The sequence below is a fragment of the Balaenoptera acutorostrata genome, chromosome 1, assembly GCF_949987535.1.
Source record: "Balaenoptera acutorostrata chromosome 1, mBalAcu1.1, whole genome shotgun sequence".
NCBI classification, from domain to species: domain Eukaryota; kingdom Metazoa; phylum Chordata; class Mammalia; order Artiodactyla; family Balaenopteridae; genus Balaenoptera; species Balaenoptera acutorostrata.
The window spans coordinates 120,436,637-120,463,051 of record NC_080064.1 but is presented as its reverse complement, the minus strand read 5'-3'; the positions used below and the strand labels follow the sequence as shown (position 1 = coordinate 120,463,051).

At 39.2% G+C, this 26,415-nt stretch overlaps 1 protein-coding gene across 2 annotated transcripts; it reads right to left on the bottom strand.

Annotated features, from left to right (window-relative positions):
• On the bottom strand, positions 1 to 26,415 carry HSD17B7 (hydroxysteroid 17-beta dehydrogenase 7). 2 transcript variants are annotated; one of them, XM_007191063.2, is made up of 9 exons: positions 26,237 to 26,415; positions 24,155 to 24,358; positions 21,138 to 21,230; positions 19,932 to 20,046; positions 14,587 to 14,781; positions 11,184 to 11,288; positions 10,203 to 10,259; positions 6,677 to 6,775; positions 1 to 3,675 (listed from the first exon to the last, which is right to left on the bottom strand). In XM_007191063.2, the coding sequence occupies exons 1-9, from the start codon at positions 26,269 to 26,271 to the stop codon at positions 3,574 to 3,576; spliced, it is 1,005 nt and encodes a 334-aa protein (XP_007191125.1). In that variant the 5' UTR covers positions 26,272 to 26,415; the 3' UTR covers positions 1 to 3,573. The 2 variants fall into 2 exon arrangements, with proteins under 2 accessions (XP_007191125.1, XP_007191126.1); XM_007191064.3 differs by lacking the exon at positions 26,237 to 26,415 and adding an exon at positions 25,873 to 26,009.

The following is a 26,415-nucleotide window of genomic DNA, read 5'->3' as shown; positions in this document are numbered from 1 at the left end:
CACAGAAATCTGTTGCATTTCTATACACTAACAATGAAATATCAGAAAGAGTAATTAAGGAAACAATCCCATTTACTATTGCATGAAAAAGAATAAAATATCTAGGAATAAACCTACCTAAGGAGGCAAAAGTCCTGTACTCCAAAAACTATAAGATGGTGATGAAAAATTGAGAATGACATAAACGGAAAGATATAATGTGTTCTTGGATTGGAAGAATCGATATTGTGAAAATGACCATACTTCCCAAGGCAGTCTACAGATTCAATGCAATCCCTATCAATCAAGTTACTAATGGTATTTTTCACAGAACTAAAACAAAAAATTTTTAAATTTGTATGGAAACATAAAACCCTGAAATGCCAAAGGAATCTTGAGAAAGAAAAACGGAGCTGGAGGAATCAGGCTCACTGACTAAAGACTATACTACAAAGCTATAGTCATCAAAACAGTATGGTACTGACACAAAAACAGACACATAGATCAAGGAACAGGATAGAAAGCCCAGAAATAAACCCACACAGCTATGGTCAATTAATCTACGACAAAGGAGGCAAGAATATACAATGGAGAAAATTCAGTCTCTTCAATAAGTGGTGCTGGGAAAACTAGACAGCTACATGTAAAATAATGAAATTATAACATTCTCTAATACTCTATACAAAAAAAAACTCAAAATGGATTAAATGCCTAAGTGTAAGAGTGGATACTATAAAACTCCTAGAGGAAAATATAGGCAGAACACATAAATTGCAGCAATACTTTTTTGTATCCATCTCCTAAAGTAAAAGAAAGAAATAAAAGCAAAAATAAACAGGACCTAATTAAACTTAGAAGTTTAAAAGCAAAGGGAACCATCAATAAAATGAAAAGACAACCTACAGAATGGGAGAAAATATTTACAAATGATGTGATTGACAAGGGGTTAATTTCTAAAATATACAAATAGCTTATACCACTCAATGTTGAAACAAAACCAAATACCGCAATCAAAAAAAATGAACAGAAGACCTAAATAGACATTTCTCCACAGAAGACATACAGATGGCCAAAATGCACATGAAAAGATGCTCAACATTGCTAATTAGAGAAATGCACATCAAAACTACAATAGGTATCACCTCACACCGGTCAGAATGGTCGTCATCAAAAAGTCTGCAAATAGGGACTTCCCTGGTGGCACAGTGGTTAAGACTCCACCTGCTAATGCAGGGGACATGGGTTCAACCCCTAGTCCAGGAAGATCCCACATGCCATGGAGAAACTAAGCCCATGCGCCACAACTACTGAGCCTGCGTGCCACAACTACTGAAGCCTGGGTGCCTAGAGCCCGTGCTCCGCAACAAGAGAAGCCACCACAGTGAGAAGCCCACGCACCGCAACAAAGAGTAGCTCCCGCTCGCCGCAACTAGAGAAAGCCTGCGTGCGCAGCAATGAAGGCCCAACAGAGCCAAAACATATTAAAAAAAAAAGTCTACAAATAGTAAATGCTAGAGAGGGTGTGGAGAAAAGGGAACCCTCTTATGCTGTAGGTTGGAATGTAAATTGGTAGAGCCACTATGGAGAACAGTCTGGAGGTTCCTTAAAAATGTAAAAACAGTTACCATATGATCCAGCAATCCCACTCCTGGGTATATATCTGGAAAAGATGAAAACTCCGACTGGAAAAGATACAAGCACCCCTATGCTCATAGCAGCACTATTCACAATAGCCAAGACATGGAAGCCACCTAAATGTCCACAGACAGATGAATGGATAAAGAATATGTGATATACAGACACACACACACACACATACAATATACAATGGAATACTACTCAGCCATAAAAAAGAATGAAATAACGCCATTTGCACCAACGTGGATGGACCCAGGGATTATTATACTAAGTGAGGTAAGTCAGACAGAAAGACAAATATCACACGATATCACTTATACATGTATTCTAAAAATATGATACAAATGAACTTATTTATAAAACAAATAGACTCACAGACAAAGAAAACAAGTTTATGGTTGCCAAAGGGGATAGCAGGGCTGGGGGAGATAAATTAGGAGTTCGGGATTAACAGATACATGTTACTATGTGTAAAACAAACAACAAGGAACTACTGTATGGCACAGGGAACTATATTCAATATCTTGTAATACCTATAATGAAATAGAATCTGAAATATACGTCTATATAAATAACTGAATCACTTTGCTGTACATCTGAAACACTAAGTCAACTGTACTTCAATTTAAAACAAAACATTCGGGAAACAGAACCAACTCTCAGTCAGATGAGACGTGGTCACTCAGTGCCTTACACAGTAATATTTCAACTATGACACTCTGGCTTATTAATCTCTAATAAAAACTTTGTAGTCATCATTCTCAAAAGATGCTCTTTAGTCATTCACATATATCATTGCATTTAATGCTCACTTCATAGCCATGAACAGAGGAAGCAGAAAGATAATTCCTTCACAGATGAAGAGTTTGAGATCCATAACAAAGTCCTTCTTCCCAATTAACAGCGAGTGAACAGAAGATCAAAAACCAGCTCTGCTTTCAGCTCTCCAACTTTACCCTTCTTTCTTGAAGACAGTGGAGTGTTCAGCCCTCATTTTCACATACGTTTATTGTTATTAAAAATATCTTTAGCAACAAACTTAAAGTATAACCAAAAATCCATACTTTAAAATGTAAAGAAATTATATTTACATATAATTTTTCACATTAACTCATTCAAACTGTAACTCTATTATATTACAGGTGTTGGTTGAAACATCTAGGCATCTTAGCATTTTGTCTTCATATCATGCAAACTAAGTCCTAACCACTTTCGACCACTACTGATACCAGGAGACATTCCACCAGTAATTATTCAATTGGAAAATTTCATTGAAACAATCTGAATAAATCATTTTTGCTGCAAGATTACATCCACTAAAATGTCATGAAAACGAGTGGGTCAGTAATAAACAAATTTGCAAATTGTGTTAAAGGTCAGGCCCACTATTAACATGGACTAAATCAATCTCAATAAAAGACGTTTTTAAAATAAGAAAAAAATAATTCAAGTGGCCCAAATACATATACTTTTGTTACTATGATTAATTACATGGGCATCTGTATTAGGATTGGTAAAAGCAGTATATGGAAGAAGAAATAAGATACAAGACCTAGGAAAACTACTTGAAAGGAACAAGGCTAAGATGGTCACTCAGAGAATGGGCAGTATTTCCTCCTGCTGGGGCAGGTGAAAAGGAGAACCAGTGTGTGTCTGTGTCATGATTATTCAAGTCTACACCTCATCCCATGAAGTGTAGCTGGGGCTCCAGTTCGCAGAATAAACAAACTGTGACTAGCACAATTTTGATATAACACCATTCTTAAGAATATATGATATTTTACCAATCTTTTTCTCACGTGCACAAACACATGCACAGTCATAGAGGTAATTCTGAAACAAAGAGACAATCAGAGCTCACAGTTTACCACAAATGCACATCATCCAACTCAGCAGAAACCCACGTGTTCCAGAATCCACAGAAGGCATGAAAATGGTGCTCAGAGAGCACCATTTTCAGCTCTGGTTTTTGGTTTTTTGAATGGTGACCCTAATATCCTTTTCCAGTTCCAGTAAGTTGTGGTAAAATTTTTCAGCAGTGTCTTCATCTAGGTCTATCTGGAAAAGAAACAAAGATAGGGATGACTACAAAGGAAAAATGAAATGAATAGTATTTGAATAAAAGGGAGCCATTTAAATAACACAGGTAAGAGAATCCAAAATAGGGCCAGTTGGAATGGGCTGCAGTGGCAGCCATGTGGGGAATGTTAGGAATCCTGAGGACACATTAACTCTCCATCCAAACTCCATCACTCACCAAGCCTACTGATGCTTCCCTTAAATAGCAAGACTGAAAGATCTGAGCTTTGCTGTCTCCCCTAACTGCTGTGTACCTAGTAACAGAAGACACCAAACATCTGTGATATAAAAAAGGCCAAAAGAGGAAAATCAAGAAATTAAAAAAAAAATTCCAACTGCTACTTACTTAATATCCACCTTCTTTAGTAAAAGAGCCCTGATCTTAGCTGAACTCACTGCCCTGCAGATGAAAGACTACATTTCCAGCCTTCACTGAAGTTAGTGGTACCAGGTGACTATGTTCTGGCCAATGAGATTAAGTGGAAGTGTTGTGTGGTACCTACCCCGGACTCTCTTTAAAAGGAATAGGGCACCCCTTTCTTTCTCCCTTCTTCCATGCTGCTCCCCAGAGCTATAAGTATGAGGGCCACACCTCAGGGATGACAGAAGGAACCTGGGTACCTGACAATTTGCAGAGCTGCCAGGCCAGCCTAAGGTTGCCTCTCCAAACTGCTTTACATGCGAGAAACCTAAGCTTTTATCTTGTTTAATCCACTATTATTTTACATTCTTCTGTTTTATGTAGAAAATCTAATTTTAACTTACACACTGTATGTAAAAGCAAACTTTCAGCCCCTATAAAGTGTTATCTCTTTCCAAGTCAACACAGAGCCTAAACTTAAAAAAAAAAAAAAAAAAAGGCTCTTTCTTCATAAAGCTAAAAGGCTAAAAAATGAAAGAAAACTTTATAACATTTTGGAAAAAATATTTATATTCATTCAATCATATTAGTGTTTTTTCATGTTGTAACCGGAAGAGCCATTATAGCTCTCTTTAGTTCAACCCAACCTTTAAACAGAGCAGAGAGCTGACTTCCCAAAATTAATCAAAGGTTAAAACATATTCTGCAATGCATTTCCATGAAATGCTAATAAAATACTTTGGTTTATAGAATTAAACATTTTCTCCCCTTGGTAAACCAATCATTCCTTCGAGATCAGTAGATAGTTCAAACAAATTCTGAGGGCCTAAAAGTAAGCTCATTAGTTTACAATAGAGTTCCCAAAGTGTGTTCTTTGGGATGTTGTTAAGGATTATGTAAAATTTAAAGAGAAAAGAAAAAGTCGTACAGTCAAGAACAGCTTGCAAACAGCAGGATGAAACATGTCACGCTTATTTCTTAACTGTATCAACTTCTCAAAGCCTTTACTGGGCTAATGTTCATTGTGCATGTCTCTGAAAGAGGGAAATATAATATGAAGCATTTTTCAAACTTACTTGGCTGACAAACTGCTTTCTGCAAATCTTCTCAAGGAACTATCTCACAAAAGGTATTTTGGAAAACACTGGAGGTTCATAGGTTCATTTTCAGTAAACATATACCACGGGAAGCAGAGAGCCTGGTTCCCCTTAGACCTCAAGCTATTGACATAGACAAGATCACTGACAATTTTGACTCTGACTTAGCTAACTTATTTGCTTCAATCTAATTTTATTTTATGCCGATTCTTCCTCACAATAAGCTAGGCAGTGAAAAATCGGAGGCGAAAGTAAACCTTACTCATGACAAAAATACAACAAAATTAGGACTTCCCTGGTGGCGCACTGGTTAAGAATCCGCCTACCAATCCACCTACCAATGCGAGGGACACGGATTCGAGCCCTGGTCCGGGAAGATCCCACATGCCTCAAAGCAACTAAGCCCGTGCGCCACAACTACTGAGCCTGTGCTCTAGAGCTCATGAGCCACAGCTACTGAGGCCCACGCACCTGGAGCCCGTGCTCCGCAACAAGAGAAGCCACTGCAATAAGAAGCCCGTGCACTGCAAGGAAGAGTAGACCACGCTCGCCACAACTAGAGAAAGCCCGTGCGCAGCAACGAAGACCCAATGCAGCCAAAAAAAAAAAAAAAAAAAAACCAACAAAATTAATCCTTACAGGGTCAAAATAAAATTTTTTTCATTTTTCTAATCTGTAACTATGTTTATTTTTATTATTTATTTATCTGGCTGTGCCGGGTCCTGGTTGCAGCAGACAGGATCTTCGTTGCCGCGTGTGGGATCTTTAGGTGCAGCACGCGGGATCATTTTTAGTTGTGGCATGCGAGATCTAGTTCCCTGACCAGGGATCGAACCCGGGCCCCCTGCATTGGGAGTGCCGAGTCTTAACCACTGGGCCACCAGGGATGTCCCCTGTAACTATGTTTAATTTCATTTTAGGTTACACAGAGTCTACAAAACACAGCATTCATTTTTTTTTTCCAAACTCCATCCTGTACCTCTTCAAAACACCAGTCTGTGAAAGCTAATAGTTGTCATAAGTGGAACTGAACACCCAAAGGGAAGCTAACTTCACTCAGAAAGATGCTTTATATTTCATCCAACTTGTGACACATTTCTTGAGCACCTGCCATGTGCAAGGGAACATGCTAGGAAAGGGGGTGCAATCCCCCCCTCCTCATGGAGCTTATCCTTGGACAAGGGAGCCCGCTACTGAATGAATACTACACAGAACTGGCATAAGAGGTCAAAAAAGCCTAGCGTGAAAGCACCTGACCTGATGTAAAAGGTCACACGAAAGCTGTGATCTTAAGGATAAACAGTAGAAATGAATCAGTAGAAAGAAGAAGGGGAAGAGCAGTTTAGGTGGAGAGAAGGTGTGCCACGGCTGAGAGGCAGGAGAGAGCAGAAAGAAATGGAAACAGGCCCATGGGATGCCAGCGAGCGGAGACGGGAGCCCCAGGGGAGAGAAGCTGGGCAGCTGGTAGGGCTGGTCAGGAGCCCAGCAGCAACCTCTTCAGTGAAACAAAGGAAACATTTACCTTTTTGGACGTTACGTAATTGCTTCCAAAGCCAGTGGTGGCACTCAGATATTTCACCAGGGGATTGAGAGACTCGGGCTTTTGGTGGAAAAGCCAGACCTGGAAAGGAAGAGGGTGTCAACGATTCTTCTCTTCTGCCCAAGGTGAGTGAGGCTGGAGGGGATGTACAATCACAATCAGCACTTTACAGAGCCCCAAACAGATTCTCAAAGTCCCCCTGAACAGCAGCAGCTAATTGTGATGCCTTCATGAACCACTACTATAATTCGAAGGAAGACAGCAGCGCAGCCTGCTTAATAGCATACTTCGGAAATTTTATTTAAAGCAAGAAACCATATTTTAGCTGTCCCTTCTCTTAATCCCCAAATTAAAGTTCACGGCATGTGAACTTGAGCTTATTCAGAGTGGATACTCAGCGCACGCCACGGTAAAGTATGGGTCACTGATGTGATACTTTATTAATAGGTAAGCACACACACGTACAACTTTCAAAAGATGTACACGGTAAAAAGTCTTCCTCCCCAGTTTTCTAGCCACCCAGTTCTCCTCTCTGGAAGCAAACACTCATGCTAGCATTTTGTATATTCTTCTAAGAAAATCTACTTGCTTAAAAACATATGTATCCATTTCTCTTATGCAAATGGAAGCAAGATATACACACTACTCCGCACTTTGCAGTTTTCACTTGAACAGGCCTTGGAGATACTTTCAAATCAGTATATGAAAATTTTATTCTCTTTTAAAGTAGCGCAGTATTCCATTTCATGGATGTGCTATACCTTATGTAATCAGTTTTCAACTGATAGACCTAGAGGTTCTTTCCAGTTTTGGCTATTACAAACCTCACTGTGATGAATGATGAATACATCATTCCTTATAAGTTTGAGTACATCGATAAGATAAATATCAAAGATGGAACTGCTGGGTTAAGGGTATGTGTGTTTATTATTTTGAATGATCTTGTCAAAAGAGTCCTTGATAGAGGCTATATCAGTCTGCTCTCCCCCCAGCAATGTAGAAGAGTGCTTATTTCCCTAGACCCCTGCCAATATAGTACATCATCAAACGTTCTAATCTTTGCTGATCAGAGTTGAAAAACAGTTTTTCATTATAGTTTTAATTCGCATTTCTCTTAGTAGGAGTAAGATTAGGCATCTTTTCATATGATTAAAACAGTTTCAAAACTCTCTGTTCATGTCCTTTGTCTATTGTTCCAATAGGTTGTTTTTCTTGATTTGTTGAAGCTCCTTAAATATTAAGAAAATGTAACCCTTTATCTATGGTATGAGTAGCAGGTGTTTTTCTTCCATTTTGTGGTTACTCTTTCAAGTATATGTGTAGTGAGAATTTTAGTCATGTAAAATTTTTTTACTTTTATTTAATCAAAATTTTCAGTCTTTTCTTTTATGGTTACTGGGAGTAGCTAAGCCTCCACACTCTTAAATTATTTTATAACTTCCCCGTTTTTGATTTTTTTTTTTTGGCAGCACCAAGCCGCTTGTAGGATCTGAGTGCCCCACCCCCGTATTTTTTTCTAGTAACTATATATTTTAATTTTTATGGATAAATCTTTTAACTTACCTAGAATTTTATTTGACTGTAAGGTATGAAGAAAAGATCCTATTCTATTATTTTCTGAATAAACCATCTTTTCCCCATTGTTTTGGAAGGCCATCATTATCATATACCAAATCCCTGTATGCTATGGGCCTATTCTCAACTTTCTATTCTGTTCCATTGATCTGTCAGTTCACATGCCAGAACTATACTTTTTTCATTAAGGTGGTCTTCTTTAAAATCTTAAATGCTGAAATACACAGAATCCTTTACAATAAGCCTTCTCTCATTTACTCCTATAATTCCTATTTTATAGTTAATAGTAAAAAGGCTTAGATGAGAGAAAAAAATGTGCCCAAGGGTTCACAGCCAGAAACTGGAGAAATGGAATTTGAACAGAATTACTATAATTCCATAGTAATAGAATTATATATAGCACATTCTTAACCACTGTGCTTTAGGCCACTCAGGTTCAAACCATTTAAGGAGATAAAACTTATCCAAAGATTGAAGAGCTTCTTGCTACACACGTGGTGTGCTCAAACCCTCATCTGTATCCACCAGCATATATAACCATCCCTAAGTGGTAATTACATCCTACCCATCCACACTGAAGGAAATTACAGCAGGGTCACAACAAACTTTTTAAACTGTGACACTGGGGTCATGCTGCTCATCTCATCCAAATCCAACCTTAAGCCCGACTCGGCAAGCAAGCCTCCTCCAACTAGTCCAGCCCCACTGTGACCCTCCTTTCTGTTTATTCCTACAGTACTTGCCACCAGATGACAGAATGTCTTACTTCCTTGTCTATTTTCTCTATTCATTCTTTTTTTCTAAACATGACTCTAAGCTCCTTAGTAACTTCTAACTATTTTGACTTCTAACTAGATTTTGACTTCTATTTCCACACCGCTGACACTGAATATATACTTGACCTCTAGACTTGATTTTCAGGGACATAAATGTGCGGAATGAGTACACTAAAGGACTATTCATTATCTTAAATAGTTTGACATATACATTAAGAAATAATTAAAATTAGTTTAAAAGTACTTGCTTCTACTATGTTTGTGTCTCTACAATAAATGCATTTGTTTCTGCAATGTTTATCAAAAGAAGAGTGCCAAGTCAATTCCCGTAACGTTTGCCTTAATTTCAATTCAGCTACGATTTAAGAATCTGTTAAGTATGAGTGCTACAGTGTTAGGCTCTCGGGTTTTCAAGATGCCTAACAAAAATCCTGAGGGAGCTAAGTGGAGTGAGGGAGACACACACACACACACACAGAACTGACTTTAATACAACAGAATTTCAACCAGATGGTGTAAAGCACAGAGGACAAATAAATGTCATCTTGTATGACGATTCTGATCCATTAGTAGTGGATGTCTTTGGGCCTTGAGTTGAAAAACACTCAGAGACATCATTTATGTAAACAGAACAGAGTATTATGATCCGTTAGTAATGTCTGCCATTGATGAGGAAACACATGCAATCCACCCATGTGTGATTTAAGGAAACGAACTTGTTTTCTAATAAAGTAACAACTCGATTCTCGAATATTAACAGAGAAAAGAGAATCTTCCCATAAGGAAATGGAGCTGGACTTCGTTGCCTCTACTCTTGACCCATGAAACACACCTTCTCCACAGGAAATCTCACACTGACTGCCCAGCCACTGTCTCGCTTTGCCTGCCGCTGCAGTATTCCACGCCGTGCTCTCCTCCGGCTGCTCGTGTAGTTTGCTTCTACAGAAGTGCTGCCCCCACAACCACGGTACCCAGTGCCATGAAACATACTAAACTTTCAAAGTTCACTCCTAACGCTCAGAACTTAGTCCTAAACAGGACCTTGATTGTTCAGAGCTTGTTCTCTTATCTTTTCTGTTAAGATTGTTTCTAAGCCAGTGAACTTACAGTCTACATCTGCGAAGTGAATACAATCTATTAAAACTCTAGTAACATACCAGTACTTCTGTTCCATTGTATGGTGTCAACGTGAAAGCATTTGCAAAAAAGCGTAACTAAGAAAAAGAAAACCAGAGTCATTGCGTGGTGGTTTAGAGTCACAAAACCATTATTCATTTAAATATTAAAAAAAGACAACCTGCGTTTCTTATTATAGAGCATTTTTTTAAGTTTCAAAAAATAAAGAAATCTAAATAAGAAGTATCACTTAATCTCCATTACTCCAATCAACCACTTTTAACATGAAGGCATATTTCCTTCTCATCTTTTTTCTCTGCCTGCTATAATGGAGGGATATTTTTTCCCGAGCTCTACAAGGGAGGGACATTTCCTAAAAGCAACATTTTCTAATGTGTACTGGAGGACACTGGTCCTGCAAGATGCTCAAAATACAAAACAAACAAGCAAAAACATGATTCTATGATCATACAATGCACAATCATACACTTTTGGGGAACTTTTAATGCATCTGACTACATTAAAAGCTCAGAGAAATCCGGTTTGATATCGTTTAACTCGTTATTGACCAGGGGATTTTTGCAGAAATTAATGCCTGTCACTGGTGATTTGTTATGTAAATGAATATTGAAACGTCTCCAGTCAATAACGTTTGGGTAACAAAAGATGTATTAATATGTCTCTGAGACGTATATAACATATTATTGAGGCGTAATATACGTCTCAATAATATGTGAACACAGGTTTCCCATAATTATATAATCATAGAACTCTTGGGATCTATGGTGCATGATCAAAGAAACATTCCCTTAAAGAAAAGTGGACACTCAGATGGTGGTACAGTCGGAATATCAGGTAGTATGAAGCAGAGATTACATACTAAGTAACGTCAAAACCCTTGAGTGAAATGGAATTCTGCCACCTTCAGATTCAATTTCTTATTTCCCAACCCTTAAACACAACTTTTTGGTTCCAACTCGAACAGCTTAAGTAAACTAAGACAAGAAGGATTCATCACTTACCAGCCATATGATTGGCATGATCAACGTCCACACAAAGGGAGGCATAATTCCATATGTCAAATTGGTCAACACCGTACCTGGGCACGCTACACTGGAATACAGCCCCTGGGAACACAGAGGGGGTAGCAATTAATTTTAATTCAATATACTTTGAGTCACTTATGTGCTAGTTAGTTAAAAAAGGAGATACACAAATGAGCCAGCAAGCCAGGGCATCAAGGATTTATGCTCTAAGTTGTCCTTGAAGCTGGGTAGACCATTTCAGTTTAAGAATCACATACTGAGAACTATGAGAGGCACTCAGGATGCAAAAAAATAGTAAGATAAAGTCTCTATTCTCAAGAAACTTAGAGAACAAAGAATAACCAAGCTTGAAGCTGGACGAGAAAAGTAGGACCTGGTTACCTGAGTCTTCCACGTTATTGGCTTAATTGAAGATCAGTTGACCAATCAAAATAAGCAGTTAAGATAAAAAAAAAAGACATACACAGTAAAGTCTTTGCCTGCAAGAAGTTTCTGATCTAGTAAATACAGACAACTAAACCTCAACTGTGTCTCTGTTTCCCTGCAGGTATATAAGGTCCATATCTCTAGCTTGAGTTGGGAGCTCCTGGCATCAGAGAGGAACGAGGGCTGTGTGCAGTTCCACAAAGACCTCCTCCAACTGAAGATCTCTAAATCAGGTTCTTAGCCCAGGACTCATCATTTTAGAAAGACCTGTTCTATAAAGAGAGCCCCACTTAACGTACGGCACATATTAGTAATAGAAGAGGCCCTGGGTGGTCTTTAGTAATCCTTGGAGCACTGGGATTTGTTTTACTAGTTTATTTGGTTTAATTTTCACTGCATGTTACCTTATTTAGATGTTGACCATTTTAATTCCTATTTTTAGTACTTTTAATCTTATTATTTTTCTTTTAAACAAAAATAGAAAATGCCAGTGTAGCACAGTCAGTTCAGGGGATGGAAGGCACCCTGAGCATCAAAAGCTGGAAGGTCTTCTTCCTTTATTCAGTGCTGCAAGGGCCTGGAGGCGCCTGACACGGATAATCCAGCCCCCGAGAGTCCCCCTGATTTACCAACAGTCCCCTGAAAAAAGTCAGGAGTCTTAGAGACCAAAAATTCTCCCCAAGAATATTTTGCCCCAAAGATAGCTAAGGAAAATTTCTTATTCTGGGAACTAGCCAGGAACAGTTAGGGCCTTTTCAGCCCTAAATGAAGACATCTGTGAACTAAAATCCAGGGCTTCCAACACATACAACTTTCTGACATTAAGCAACAAAAGAAACAAGCAAGGAGGCCGTCTTATCCAAGACTACAGTCACCCCACATGTTTAATCCTAGGGAATGAGTGGGACGACCCTGGGTACTTCCACAAGGCCTGTGTGAGGGGTCATTCATGGATGGTTAGTTTTGCAGGTAGCCTGTACAGACCTAACAACATTTCCAGTCATACAAGCCTTCAAAGGGAGGTAGTTCTTTATTAGCTACTTCTCTATTCATAAAAGCCACGGAGAAAAATCACAGGCTGCAAAACAATCACACAGATTTTAGGAGGCAGCAGCATTAGCTAAATCTCCCTTTTCTGTAAAAGATGAAATCCCAAAACTTATTTGACAATTGAGACAAGCAAAATCCCAGAGCTTATTATGAAAAGAGAAGCTAATCCACTCTGACCTGACCCCTAAAAGGGAGTTTCCAGAGGACAAGCAGTTGTGACAAGTTTTTAAACATCTCAAGAAATCTCAGGAGGAGGCTCAAAACTGGACCAACACACTGAGCTCAAATAATAACAAGAAGAAGAAGAACAGTCAACACACAAACACACATAAGCACATGCACACACAGGTGCAGACCACATGACCAGACACCCATACCCAAGCACACATACCACATACACAATCACATTCATATACATATGCACACACCCAAAAAACCCACACATGTGCATGTGGATAGGCACACTCACACATGTATGCATGCAGGTAAGCACACACCCTCCCACCCATTCACACCCACATGTGTGCAGACACATGCACACACGCACACACACACATACACACACACATTCTGAGCACAATGCATGGCTGCGACGGCTTCATACCAATCCCATCATTCAAGCCTCCCAACAAATCTATGAGGCAGGCACTATTATTATCCCTGTTTCTCAGATAAGGAAACTGAAGTACAAGGAGATTAAATAATTTGTCCAAGTTTACAAAGCTGGTGACAAAGCAAGGATTCAAATGCATTTCTAGAGAATATGCTCATAGCTTCTACTTTTATACCACCCTCTTCACTAAGAGGCTTGATTCTAAGAGCCAGTTCTCAGAAGTGAGAATTCCACCTGATGAAGGTCTCCATTGCAGAATCAACCAGGTCTAGACCATTACCGTAAGGCTTAGATTGCTGTACCTAAAAGCGTGATCAAAGAACGTCCCTTAAGGGCAGATAATTTCTGCACTGTCTTTTTATTTTTCCTTCCTCCTCGATTCTAAGCCTGAGCCAGTACCCTAAAAATGGTCAGTCTTTTGTAAATATTAGTGGAATTAAATTTCTCCCCAGTGCCACACTCAAAAAACACAGTCAAACAAAGGAAAGCAAACAAAGGAAAATGCCCATGGGAAAGACCGGAGATTTCCAGTTAAGATTTTGGACCTGGGCAAGAGAGACACACAAAGAAGCACTAAGTTCCAGACCACAGAGGCCACAAGGAGCCAGCATGACTGACAACAGCTGCTCTCAAAACCCAGGTCCTCACAGAGACAGAGCTCCAGCCTCACCAAAGGTCACTACTCTCCAGAAGGCTTTCTAAGTACCAACTGTCCTATAACATCAGATATAATAAACACTGGTGGCAGCATGGCTTAGTGGGAAGAATCCAAGCTATGAAGTTAGCCGTGGGCTCAACTCTGAGCTCTACCCTTTACTAGCTGCGTGACTTCTGGGCAAATGACTTAAGGGCTCCAAACTTTCGTGTCCTCATATGAAAATGGGAATACTCAGACCTACCTCACTATGATGGGAAAGGTATTAAATGACATACGTAGATAAAAAGGACAGCACCTAAAACATAGCAAATGCTTAACAGTAACTATTGACATTGTTAGTAGTATCATTCTGTTATATAAAATATAGCTCTTGAAGAGCTATGGACTGGTGAGTGAACCCCCATATACCTAAAAGGTCAGGAGCTAATTATCTCGGCCCTAAAACTTTCCTATACACCAACTGTCAGTCTTCGTCATGTCTTATCTTCTCCTCATAGCAATCCTGCTCAAGAAACAATATTTCATCTTCTAAACTACAATAGTTAATAGAAAGCCAGCCATCTTACTAGGAAATCAATGGTAGTTCAGAAATCACTGCCCTGCCATTTCCATAGCACTGAGACAGGCCTCACCCGCTGGTTGAAGTTCCTGTTCAAAGCCACACTCAGAAGGTCAATAGCATATTTGGAAGAGCTGTAGGGCTCCTGGCCTTTGCTGTGCTGGATGTCCTCAAGGCTGAAATTAGATTTCACTGCATTACGAGATGATGTCCAGATGAGCTGAGACGGACTGTCACTATGACACAGGAGAGATTCCAGTTCCCGAATCTGAATGAGGAATAAAAGAAACAAAAAAATGTATCAAAATACACTGGGGGAGTACAAGATAACAATTTTGAAACCGATACAAATGTACACTAGAATTGAACAGGTATGTCATTGGTAGAGTGGGACACAGGTACGCAAGAGAAGGAGACTAGACTGATCTATGTGGTAAGGGATTAGAGTCAGAGACATCAGTGTGAACTCGTGATTAGCTTAATAAAGATTCAGATGGTTACATACAAAATATTTACAGATATTTATACATACATGGGTTAGTATGCACATAGATACATCCTTGCTCTGTTAGCTGAGAGAGCCTAGAAGCAAATGCTATCTCAACAGCAATAAGCACGCAGACCTTGGTTTCTAGTACCATTCTCCAATAAAAGGAAACAGATCTCCTTAGGAAAATGGTTGATTCTAAGACTGGGATAGGAAATACATAAGATGAGTCTTAAACACCATGTGGTGCCAGAAAGGATGTGCTCAGAACAAAAACCAGAAAGCCATAATGAGGAGGGTATGTCAAAGATATAGAGGTTCCACAGGACAGAAAGCCTAGAAATAAACCCACGCAGCTATGGTCAACTAATCTACGACAAAGGAGGCAAGAATATACAATGGAGAAAGACAGTCTCTTCAATAAGTGGTGAGGGGAAAACTGGACAGCTACATGCAAAAGAATGAAATTAGAACACTCCCTAACACCATACACAAAAATAAACTCAAAGTGGATTACAGACCTAAATGTAAGACCAGATAGTATAAAACTCCTAGAGGAAAACAGAGGCAGAACATTCTTTGACATAAATTGCAGCAATATCTTTTTGGATCCACCTCCTAATGAAAATGAAAACAAAAATAAACAAATGAGACCTAATTAAACTTAAAAGCTTTTGCACAGCAAAGGAAACCGTAAACAAAACAAAAATACAACTTACAGAATGGGAGAAAATATTTGCAAATGATGCAACCAAAAAGGGATTAATTTCCAAAATACACAAACAGCTCATACAGCTCAATATCAAAAAAAACAAACAACCCAGTCAAAACATGGGCAGAAGATCTAAACAGACATTTCTCCAAAGAAGACATACAGATGGCCAAGAGGCACATGAAAAGATGCTCAACATGGCTAATTATGAGAGAAATGCAAATCAAAACTACGATGAGGTGTCACCTCACACCAGACTACAAATAATAAATGCTGGGGAGGGTGTGGAGAAAAGGGAACCCTCTTACACTGTTGATGGGAATGTAAACTGGTACAGCCACTATGGAGAACAGTATGGAGGAGCTCTACTAAAAATAGAGCTACCATATGATCCTGCAATCCCACTCTTGGGCATCTGGAGAAAACCATACTGCAAAAAGATACATGCACCCCAATGTTCATTGAAGTACTATTTACAATACCCAAGACATGGAAGCAATCTAAATGTCCATCGACAGATAAATGGATAAAGAAGATGTGGTATGTGTGCATATATTTATATCACAATGGAATATTACTCAGCCATAAAAAAAGAATGAAATAATACCATTTGCAGCAACATGGATGGACCTATCATACTAAGTGAAGTAAGTCAGAGAAAGACAAATATCATATGACATCACTTATATGTGAAATCTAAAAAAATGATACAAATGAACTTATTTATGAAACAGACTCACAGACATAGAAAACAAACTTATGGTTACCAAAGAGGAAAGGTTGGGGGGAGGGATAAATTAGGAATTTGGGAATAACATATACACACTACCATATAAAAAATAGATAACCAACAAGTATAGCACAGGGAACTATACTCAATATTTTGTAATAATCTATATGGGAAAAGAATCTGAAACAAAAAGATATGTGTGTGTGTGTGTGTGTGTGTGTGTATATATACACACACATACATGTACATATAACTGAATCACTTTGCTGTACACCTGAAACTAACACAACATTGTAAATCAACTGTACTTCAATAAAATTTTTAATAAATAAAATAAATTTTAAAAAAAGATATAGAGGTTCCAACTGAAAGAGCTCCCAATGGCCCAAACTAAAATAATTTGAGCAAGAAAATAAAGTAGTATTTATAATACAAAGGAGAAAATATATATCCATGAATCTGAATGGATATAACAAATGATTTTTTTCAGTTTTACTGAGGAATAATAGGCCAATAAATAAGTGATTGAATAAAGATTTCAGTGGAGGAAAATAGACAAATCTCCCTTGCAGAAAATTCCAAGTAATTCATATAGCTACTCTACTCTTAAGGAGGTCAAGCACAACCCTTTAAGTGTGGGCTACACATAGTAACTCTCTTCCAAAGAGTACAGTATGTAAAGGGAGAAAGAAACAAGTAACTTAATAGTGGAAAAACCTAACAAACACTGATTCAAGTCAGGGGATCAAAAAGAACATCAATATACCTAGAATCTGTCATACAGAGTGAAGTAAGTCAGAAAGAGAAAAACAAATACTGTATGCTAACACATATATATGGAATCTTAAAAAAAAAAAAAAGGTTCAGATGAACCTAAGGGCAGGACAGGAATAAAGATGCAGATGTAGAGAATGGACTTGAGGACACAGGGAAGGGGAAGGGGAAGCTGGGACAAAGTGAGAGAGTAGCACTGACATATATACACTACCAAATGTAAAATAGCTAGCTAGTGGGAAGCAGCTGCATAACACAGGGAGATTAGCTCAGCGCTTTGCGACCACCTAGATGGGTGGGATAAGGAGTGTGGGAGGGAGACGCAAGAGGGAGGGGATATGGGGATATACATATGCATATAGCTGATTCACTTTGTTAAACAGCAGAAACTAACACAACATTGTAAAGCAATTATACTCCAATAAAGATGTTAAAAAAAAAAGAACATCAATACTGATAAAACATATTGATTGGATGTGACAAGAATGGCACTCCATCTCTGTGGTTTTCTTCCTAAAAACACATTTTCTCAAATCTAACCATGAGGAAAACAGACAAATCCCAATCAAGGGACCTTGTACAAATACCTGAGCAGTAATCCCAAAACTGTCAAGGTCTTCAAAAACAAGGAAAGTGTGAGAAACTATCACAACCAAGAAGAGCCTAAGGAGATTTGACTATTAAATGTAATGTGGTATCCTAGAAGAGGTGCTAGAACTGAAAAGGGACATCACACAAAATTAAAGAGTTCTGAATAAGGTATGGACTTTCATTAATAGTAATGTATCAATATTGGTTCACTAATTGTGACAAATCTACCATACTAATGTAAGATGTCAATAATAGAGGAAACTGGGCATAGTGTATGCAGGAACTCTCTTTGCAATAATTCTATAAATCTAAAATTATCCTAAAACTTTTATTAAAGAAAAATCTAGGAAAGCTTCCAGAGGTGCAATGAACATTTACATCAAACACAATCAAGAGAACTCATGAACATGAGATTAAATCAGTTACCTGGTTCCACAACTGTAATACTGCACTGTGCCTGGAACTTTACAGAAATTCTCTCTACTCTTTTAACAGCCCTAAAAGTTTGGTCATTTATAATCAAACTGGGGATGGATCCATTTATATAATGCATTTACACCTGGACATAGAATCCAAGTTTGTGATCCATAAAAAGTTGTAAGATTCCTAAAACTAATTTGGAGAGAATGGAAGGCATCATAAACCTTCCTATCATTTTATTTGATAAATCAATCCCCAAACCCCTGCTGACAGGCCTACCTATATAAGGATACACAAGGATAAGTCATGTCACAAGGACACCTATAACTGTGCCTTTGGCCACAACTCTCCTCTGCCATTCCCCCAACCTGGATTACAGCAATACTAGATTTCCTTAACAACTTAATTTTTTAAACAATAGATTCATCAAAAAATTAACAGACTATTAACAGTAACAATTAACTTACCCTCTATCATTGCCAATTAATTTAATAATTTGAAAAGAGGGCAAAGAAAGAGAGGATAATGAAAAGATAAAGGAAATATTAGATAATGAATCCCTGTAGAGTTATAAAACATGACCATGTAAGAATTCAATCCCATCCTGAACTACATTTTAACTTTTGTCATTGAAAAGGTAATACCACATATTTTTTTTTTAAGATTCATGTGTCATTCTAAAGGATCTAGAATGACACATGAATCTCCCACTCATCCCTGATGCTCTGGCACCCCAGTTCAAAGGTATCCACTGTTCCCATTTCATCTGTATCATTCTAGAAATAGTATATACACGTATATACAATGTGTAAAGATATATATTTTTCTGTTTGTTTATACAAATGAGATCACACTATACATATTGCAACCTGCTATTTCTTCTCAATTATGAAATACTGGAGGCTATCCCATGTAAGTGCAAAATATTTATCTTATTTCTTTTAGTGGTTTCACAATATTCCAATGTTTATGTATATCTTAAATTATGTATATACAGGCTAGTCCTCAAGGAGGTCCAATTTTGAGGGAAATTAGGTTTAAGGTGAAAAAAGTGATCATGAATATAAAAGTGTCAGAGATACAAGTTCTATGCAAGCAAACCCAGCATTAGAAGAAGTTCTTCTAGCACCAAGGAATTAAAAGCAACTGGCAACAGATCTGGCCATTACTTAATCTAGATATTAAAGTTGTCCTATGAGATTAAACCTAAGGCAAAAGCACAGAACAACCCAGACAAGTTACACATCCCTTGCTTAACTTTATAGTTGCCTGAAACTGTAACACACCAGACTGGATGCTTTAAAAAATCACAAATCAAGATAGTAAAAGATTAACCATGAAGTACTGTTTAATAATGGCTTCCCTGTCACCCCATCCTATCTGATGCAAAGCCCAGTTTCAAAGACCATTTAGAACAGTACTGGTGCACTTTCTCAGTTCTGTACATTGTTTCTGAAGGTGCTTATGTGTTTATACCTTACTTTCTCTCCGATCTCTAAAGCTGATGTCAAAAGAAAAAATATACCAGTAGGCTGCTTTAAGCAATGTCTTCAAAGAGTAGAGTGATCACCTTATTTAAATACTCAAAGATTTAATGCTAGCCATAAACTAATGCGCTTAACAAAACAGCACTGTGATCTATCTGTGCAAGTGTTTAGGATCACAGCACTAAGTGTTGGCTTATTAAGCCCAAAGCCTTTTTACCAGGATAAAGTGGCCAAAGACATTGGTTTCAAACACCTCCTGGAGGCCATCGGCAGTAATCTTTTCACTCTGGGTCAGCACTCCTTCAGCTGTGGAGAATATATGAATCGCTTTTCTGAAACAGCAGAAGACAATTGCATGACTTTTTAAAGCTTCTTTAACTGAAGATACTAAACAGACACCCCCTCCTGCCTTCCCCCACCCCCAAACTACATTTTCCTTGATTCTGTAATAACAGGAACAAAAATACCTATTTCTCAGAGTGGGTTATCATGAGTACTAAATCAAATGCAAAAATGCTTTCTTGCCCCAATTCACAGAAGGACTTACATAGTTATAGCTCATACTACCAATAGGAACCTGAGTCTCTCAAAAACCTGCTGCAAAAACTCTCGTCACCTCTTTCCAAATCAGGTTACAAGTCAACTGCCCTGGGGGAATAATAGCTACGCCAAGAAGAAAAAGTCTTCCCCTGAACACTGATGTTTAACTGCTGAACAAAGTTAAACAGGCTGTTTTATTATCAGGAATTCCTAAAGCATCGAATATACTAATTGATTTGTTGTGAGATCTATGTCATAGGTCAAGACCAGCGTGGAATTTTGTGTGTAGGGCTGCGTGTGTTTAATGGCAGAGAAGTAAAACAAAAGTAGCAGTATAGGAAATAGCATACAGTAAGAGTAATATCTATTTATGAATAAGTACCCTGGGTCACAAAATAAGATTTATTTCTTACTGTAGGTTGTGGTTAAACATTTTTGGAAGCCACTATAATAATGCATATTGAGAATCTCCCAGGAAGGTATTTAGGTCTGTACATTTCCCCAGCCTACTGGTCAGGGCACCGGACATACAGCTGAGAAATGCTTCTAAAGTTGCCTTCCTGCGTATTAGAGTCTCACTGACAACTCTGCCTAGTTCTGAAATGTTCTTGCTGACAGACACAGTCAGGCAGACCAAAATTGACCTGCCAAAACGTCCAACCACTCAGAATGTCCTGGGGACCAAGAACACAGTAAGAATCATGACTTGCAACATTCCTCACAAAGATGAAACCTCCTTTCATGACATGGCTGCAACACGCCCTTTCTGTCTTCATTCTTCTCAACACCCCCTCATCTCCTCAAGTTATCCTACTGAGGGCAAAACTAGGCAAAGTAATAAACACCTTCCTTCCAATCAGTTCACCTAGAAGATGGAAATTACCTTGAAAAGAGGCCACAGAAAAGTGCTTTGATATTTAGCTGTGGATTAGGCATGATCCCAGCATTTAGATATACGTAGTCAAATCTCTGAAACCTGCAAGTAAAACCAAAAAAAGATTGTTAGTTATCTCTTTGAGCAACTAGAATAAAGAAGGCCTATGAAGGACAGAAAGTACTTTCTGAACCAAAAAGATGGCCATAGCAAGCTAAAGCATCAGTATTACTTTCTCAACAGTTTTTCTTTAGCCATGGTAAATAGTTGAGTATTCTTTTTTTGGATGGTGGCTTCAAACAGAATTTGGAGAGCTGTAACGGGCTTTGAAGTCAAATCTTCTCTGATCAATACTCCTTCCAGCTTAGTCCTCCCAACAAGGTATTGAAGCAACTTTCTATTAAACCCACTCTCCTTCTGGTCTTAGAAAGTTTTTTGTCTTTTTTTTTTTATTCACATCTTCCCTCATTGACAAGTAAAATCTATATAATCTGATCCATCAGTGCTGGAATCTGAACGCCAAGATATCCACCAGAGCATTAGATCCATGTGGAAACCCTTCCTTGCTCATGGCCAGGGGCTCTGTGTCATAAAATGATGAAAGCTCACAAGAATACAGTGAGATTATAGAAGCTGAATGGGGGTAAGGTTCTCCCGATAGGCTCCCTCCAGGACACGTGTGAAATGCTGACTTGTGAAGCTTTTTTCACCAACGTAAACCTTGATCTAAGTGTATTCTTTTTGAACTAGGTTCAAGGTAAGTAGAGCCTGTGCTCATAATACTTACCATGAATATTCAAAATGTCGCCTAGAATTCTGTGCACGACACTGTCTCCATGTCCTCCTTATAACCCAGGACAACAAGGGCCACAGCTACTAAAGCTGGTACCTCAGGATCATACATGGTTACCAATACACACCACACACGACATTTGCTGATCATCCTATAAGTAATCAACAGCCGCATGGCTCTAATTATAAACTGACTGTTTAAATTGCTCATACTGATACCATCAGGTTATCCATGTAAGAGCTGCAAAGACAGTACGGGTCCAGCTGTTGCTAGTTGTTCCATTATCTAATTTGCAAACTTTCATCTAAGTATACTAACAAATCTCGCTGGGAACGGAGAGGGAATGTTTAGCAAAGAGTGGAAATGGCAAATTTCCAAATTCAGGTCTGGCTGCAGTAAAATGGCATAGTACCCTTGAAAACTTAAATGACTGACACAATTGCTCTATTCTGGATAAAACGGAACCACTATTCCTTATCAGTTTTCAGCGGCACAAATCTAATAGAACAGAGTATCACAGGTGGAAAGACCAGCATCAGGAATGGTGCTGCTTCAGCCAACTGGAAAGGGCCCTTCTCAAGCTCTCTTCGCCTCTAAATTTAGGTCCATAGTCGAAGATATCCATTTGGGCCATTAAGTGCAAGACATCCTTCGTATAAGCAAGAGATCTATCTGGACACTGTCACATATTCCCAAATTTGTCAGTGTCACTACAACCATCATTTCCTAAATTCGGATAATACCGCCCACCTCAAAGAGAGCTGTTTTGAGGATTAAATAAATACATCAACGCTGCACTTAAATGCTGACAGGCAGCTGGGACAACGCATCGTCTTAGTGCTGCCTTCTTCCCCACAGCCTTCCCCCTTATGTTTGGGTCGAATTACTAAATATCTTACTAAATACTAAATTACTAAAACTGTGATAACCCATCCTGAGCCTTTGAAGGCAGTTGAGAATAGTCAGTACTACTATGAACGTCACAACTTGAAATCTCAAAACTGTACTGAAATGGGCTACGACTAACTGACGATGAAGGTTCTATTCTGCTAAATAAGTAAATAACTAAATCCATACAAAACAGGATGAGAGAGCCAACTGGTTGAGAAGGTTTGGGGATAGAAAGGCTGCAAACACGACTTGAAACTCATAACTGCTCTCCCGACTTGAGGGTTTTTAAATCAGTAAGGACACTGACTGTACAGTTTCACAGACTTGGAGACAAGTTATGGAAAAGTAGATGTGAAACCTAGAAAAGCTCAGTTTTCAGAAAGATAATGTGACAGAAAATTCTAGGAGCTCCGCAGTAGAGGAGAGCAAACCCTCATTTACAAAGGGCTAAGGCTGCAGGGAAAACTGTGGCGAAGTAAGCCAGTTTCACTTTGTAACTTGTACATGTGGAACAGGGTAATGCAAACTGCTATCAATAAACATAAATAAAATGCAAACTATTATTCTTCAGCCAATGCTTTAACCAAGAAGGCCTTCCTTATGTATACTGAAGTTCATTTTATTGTCCAAGGAAATAAAGCAACTCTTGCTTTGTGAGGGCCTCAATTACAAAAATGTAATTAATAATTTATTGATTAAATTAAATGACTGATTAAATTTAATTATTCCAGATATTGCTAGGACTCAGCATGGACTAGTGCAGGGTTCTTGACTTTTTTATCATAAATTCCTCTTAGAATTTAATAAAAAGCATGCCCTCTCTCTCCAGAAAAATGCATTGTGCACCCATATGCAATTTATTGTACACACTTTCAGGGAATTTATACATCCAAGGACTCTATCCCTTCATATACTAAATATTTATCAAATGTTTATTACATGCCAATTACTGTCCAGGTATGAACAAATTTTTAGTGGCCTGGGGAAGTTTCTTCACTTGTCAGTACCTGCCCTACCACTTAATGAAGTTCTTATGTGAAGGAAAGATGCAAAAAAATGCATTCAAACATCAAAGGAGTTACACTAACATAAGGCTTCACAACTGACCACATGTCAAAATACACTGATAAATTAATCTTCATGGAATGGTCACGATTATGACTGAGAATGAAATTTTGGTACTGAGGCAAGGCAACAACGGGTCACTCTATACAGACTTCCTCAGCGTAACTTCTTTTTATACTGCACCTATTTCTTTTTTAGGTTTTCCTATCCTCTCTTATTCTATTAGCTGTTGTGTTGCACAGTCACATGAGAGAAAAGCCATCCACAAGAGGCATACCTTTGCTTGAGCTCCTTGGAGGCCTGGAACACTGACGGCAGGCTGCTGACATCCACCTGCACGGTGGAGACCTCGGCGGTGGGGTGCGAGGCCAGCAGAGCAGTGCGGACGGCTTCCGCTTTGCTCATGTTCCTGCACGCCAAGCACAGGTGAAGCTCATGGTCTTCCTCCAGCAACCGCCTGCAGAGGGCTAGGCCAACGCCACTGAAAGGACAATTCAGATACAGAATATGCATTAAATGAGATGGTGCCAAAGAGAAGCATTTCTCCCTGGCTCAGAGACTGATTTTGTCAACTTGAGCCCCAACCAGGAGCCCAGGTAGACAGAAAGAATTCAAAAATTATGTAAAGAAGGGGGAACCCTCCAACTCTAATAGTCACTGGCTCAGGACGCTGTGCCGTTTGTGTTTCTTTCATTCTGCAAAAGCTCGATGACCCAAATAACTCGACTGCAAATCAGAGTTCTCCTTTAGCATTTCTTTTAAGACACAGTTTATCCTGCCAGCGGTTTCCATTTTACACTGATTATGACACTCATGAAAGTGATTCAGTACATCACCAGCAAATATGGAAAAGAACATCTTATTAGTGTTTTCCGGTGTGCATGTTTTACTCTGCTGTCTAAGTTCCTCAAGGGCAAGGGCTCTACTATCTGTTGGTATCATGGCCACCATCAGGAGCACCAGAAATTCCTGATAAGGAATGGATGAATCTTTCAAGGAAAGGTATAAGTAACATGGCAGGAGATACAAGTCCCTCTCAACTACTACGATTGAATAACCAACAGGAAGAGAAAGAACTCAACATGATTAAGTAGAAGATAGGAATGGGACATATAAGATGGGTACCAGGAGAGAGAAGCAGGGATGAGTACAAGTGTCAAAGATAAATGACCTCCTTCAGAAAGAGCATTGTGAAACCACATAATGGCGACAGCATTCAGACCAGGTTGGCTGATAACAATGAAAACCTGAGTAAATGGGTTTTCTTCCAAGACTTAAGCTGATTCCAGGCAAAGAGCCTAGTACCATCAGTAACCTGAGCATCAAATATAGTTATGTTTATTCATCCCCACTTGAGAATAGGCCTTTACTATAAATATACAATTGCACGTATCACAATATTTGTAAAAGAAACAAACACACAAAATCAAGTCTGACTTATTTAAGCAACTTCCACATAGGAAGCACCGAACCAGTTGTTAAAGTTACTCAGGTGAGGGCACGCTAAAATTCTGCCCATTACAGACACCTGCCAGGTTTGGCTTAATTAACATGGACATGGCCAGATAACTGAAAGTGAACTAATTTTAAATGACATTTAACATATCCTCAGTCTTAATCCCCGCAAAACTCTAAATGCAACAATTAGAAAAATGGTTTGGTTACTTTCATCCTCCACACAGTTCACTTAATTGCAAATGAGAAGTAAAACACACTCTAGAAGAGGCTGAATCCAAATGCCCAACCCTGGAGTAATTACTCATTGGCAACATGGTTACTTGCACTCCTTCCATGCCTTAACAGGAAAAAGTTGCTTTTCTCTGAGTTTCTGAAGAGTGTATATACTAGGTGTCTAGCACTGTGTTACATGGAATGAGATTTTTCCCCCCAGTGTTCTAACGCTCATGGACGCTAAAATTTACCTAGGTCCAGAAGTCTAGCACAGAAAAAACAGCTGGAATACAAAATATGGCGACCTAGTCACGATTAAATTACCAGTGATGAGAAAGTCAAAGACGGGAAGGAGGCGAGGTCTGCGTGGGAAGCGCCCTTTCCCTGGATACTGACAGAATCGTCACTGAGACACTCATCTCTTAGTGGCGCTCTAGTTTTCTTTCCGCTGTCATGTTTAATTCAAAGCACCAGTTACTGAGCCCCTCACTGGGCCGACAAGTCCGGTACCTCGCGCAGTGGGGGACCCAGGGAAGAGCGGGCCAGGATCTCGGCCATAGTCCCCACCGAGGCAGGGTCAGCGACGGGAGCTTCCGGAGTCGGTCGGCGGCAGGTCGTCCTGGCCCGGTACTTCCTGCTCCCTCGGACCCCCGCCCCACCGCCGCCAGGATCGCGACGGAGCCCTCACCTGCTCGCCCCGGTGATCAAGACCACTTTCCGCATGGTCGCCACCCTATCACCACGCACCCTGAAGCAGGTACCGCGCAAGGCTTCTCACAAGTATTATACTTTGACCCGTATCCCCGCCCCGGCCGCGCCCCCAGCCCTTCAATCAGGGCCCGGCGGGGCCCCGCCTCCCTTTTGCGT

Excerpts from the sequence above, each read along its gene's own strand:
- HSD17B7 (XM_007191063.2), bottom strand. The coding sequence starts at position 26,271 with ATGCGGAAAGTGGTCTTGATCACCGGGGCGAGCAG. Across the intron at positions 24,359-26,236 it reads TTGATCACCGGGGCGAGCAG|TGGCGTTGGCCTAGCCCTCT; the intron begins GTGAGGGCTCCG and ends TTGTCCTTTCAG. Across the intron at positions 10,260-11,183 it reads TCATGCCAATCATATGGCTG|TTACGCTTTTTTGCAAATGC; the intron begins GTAAGTGATGAA and ends TCTTTTTCTTAG.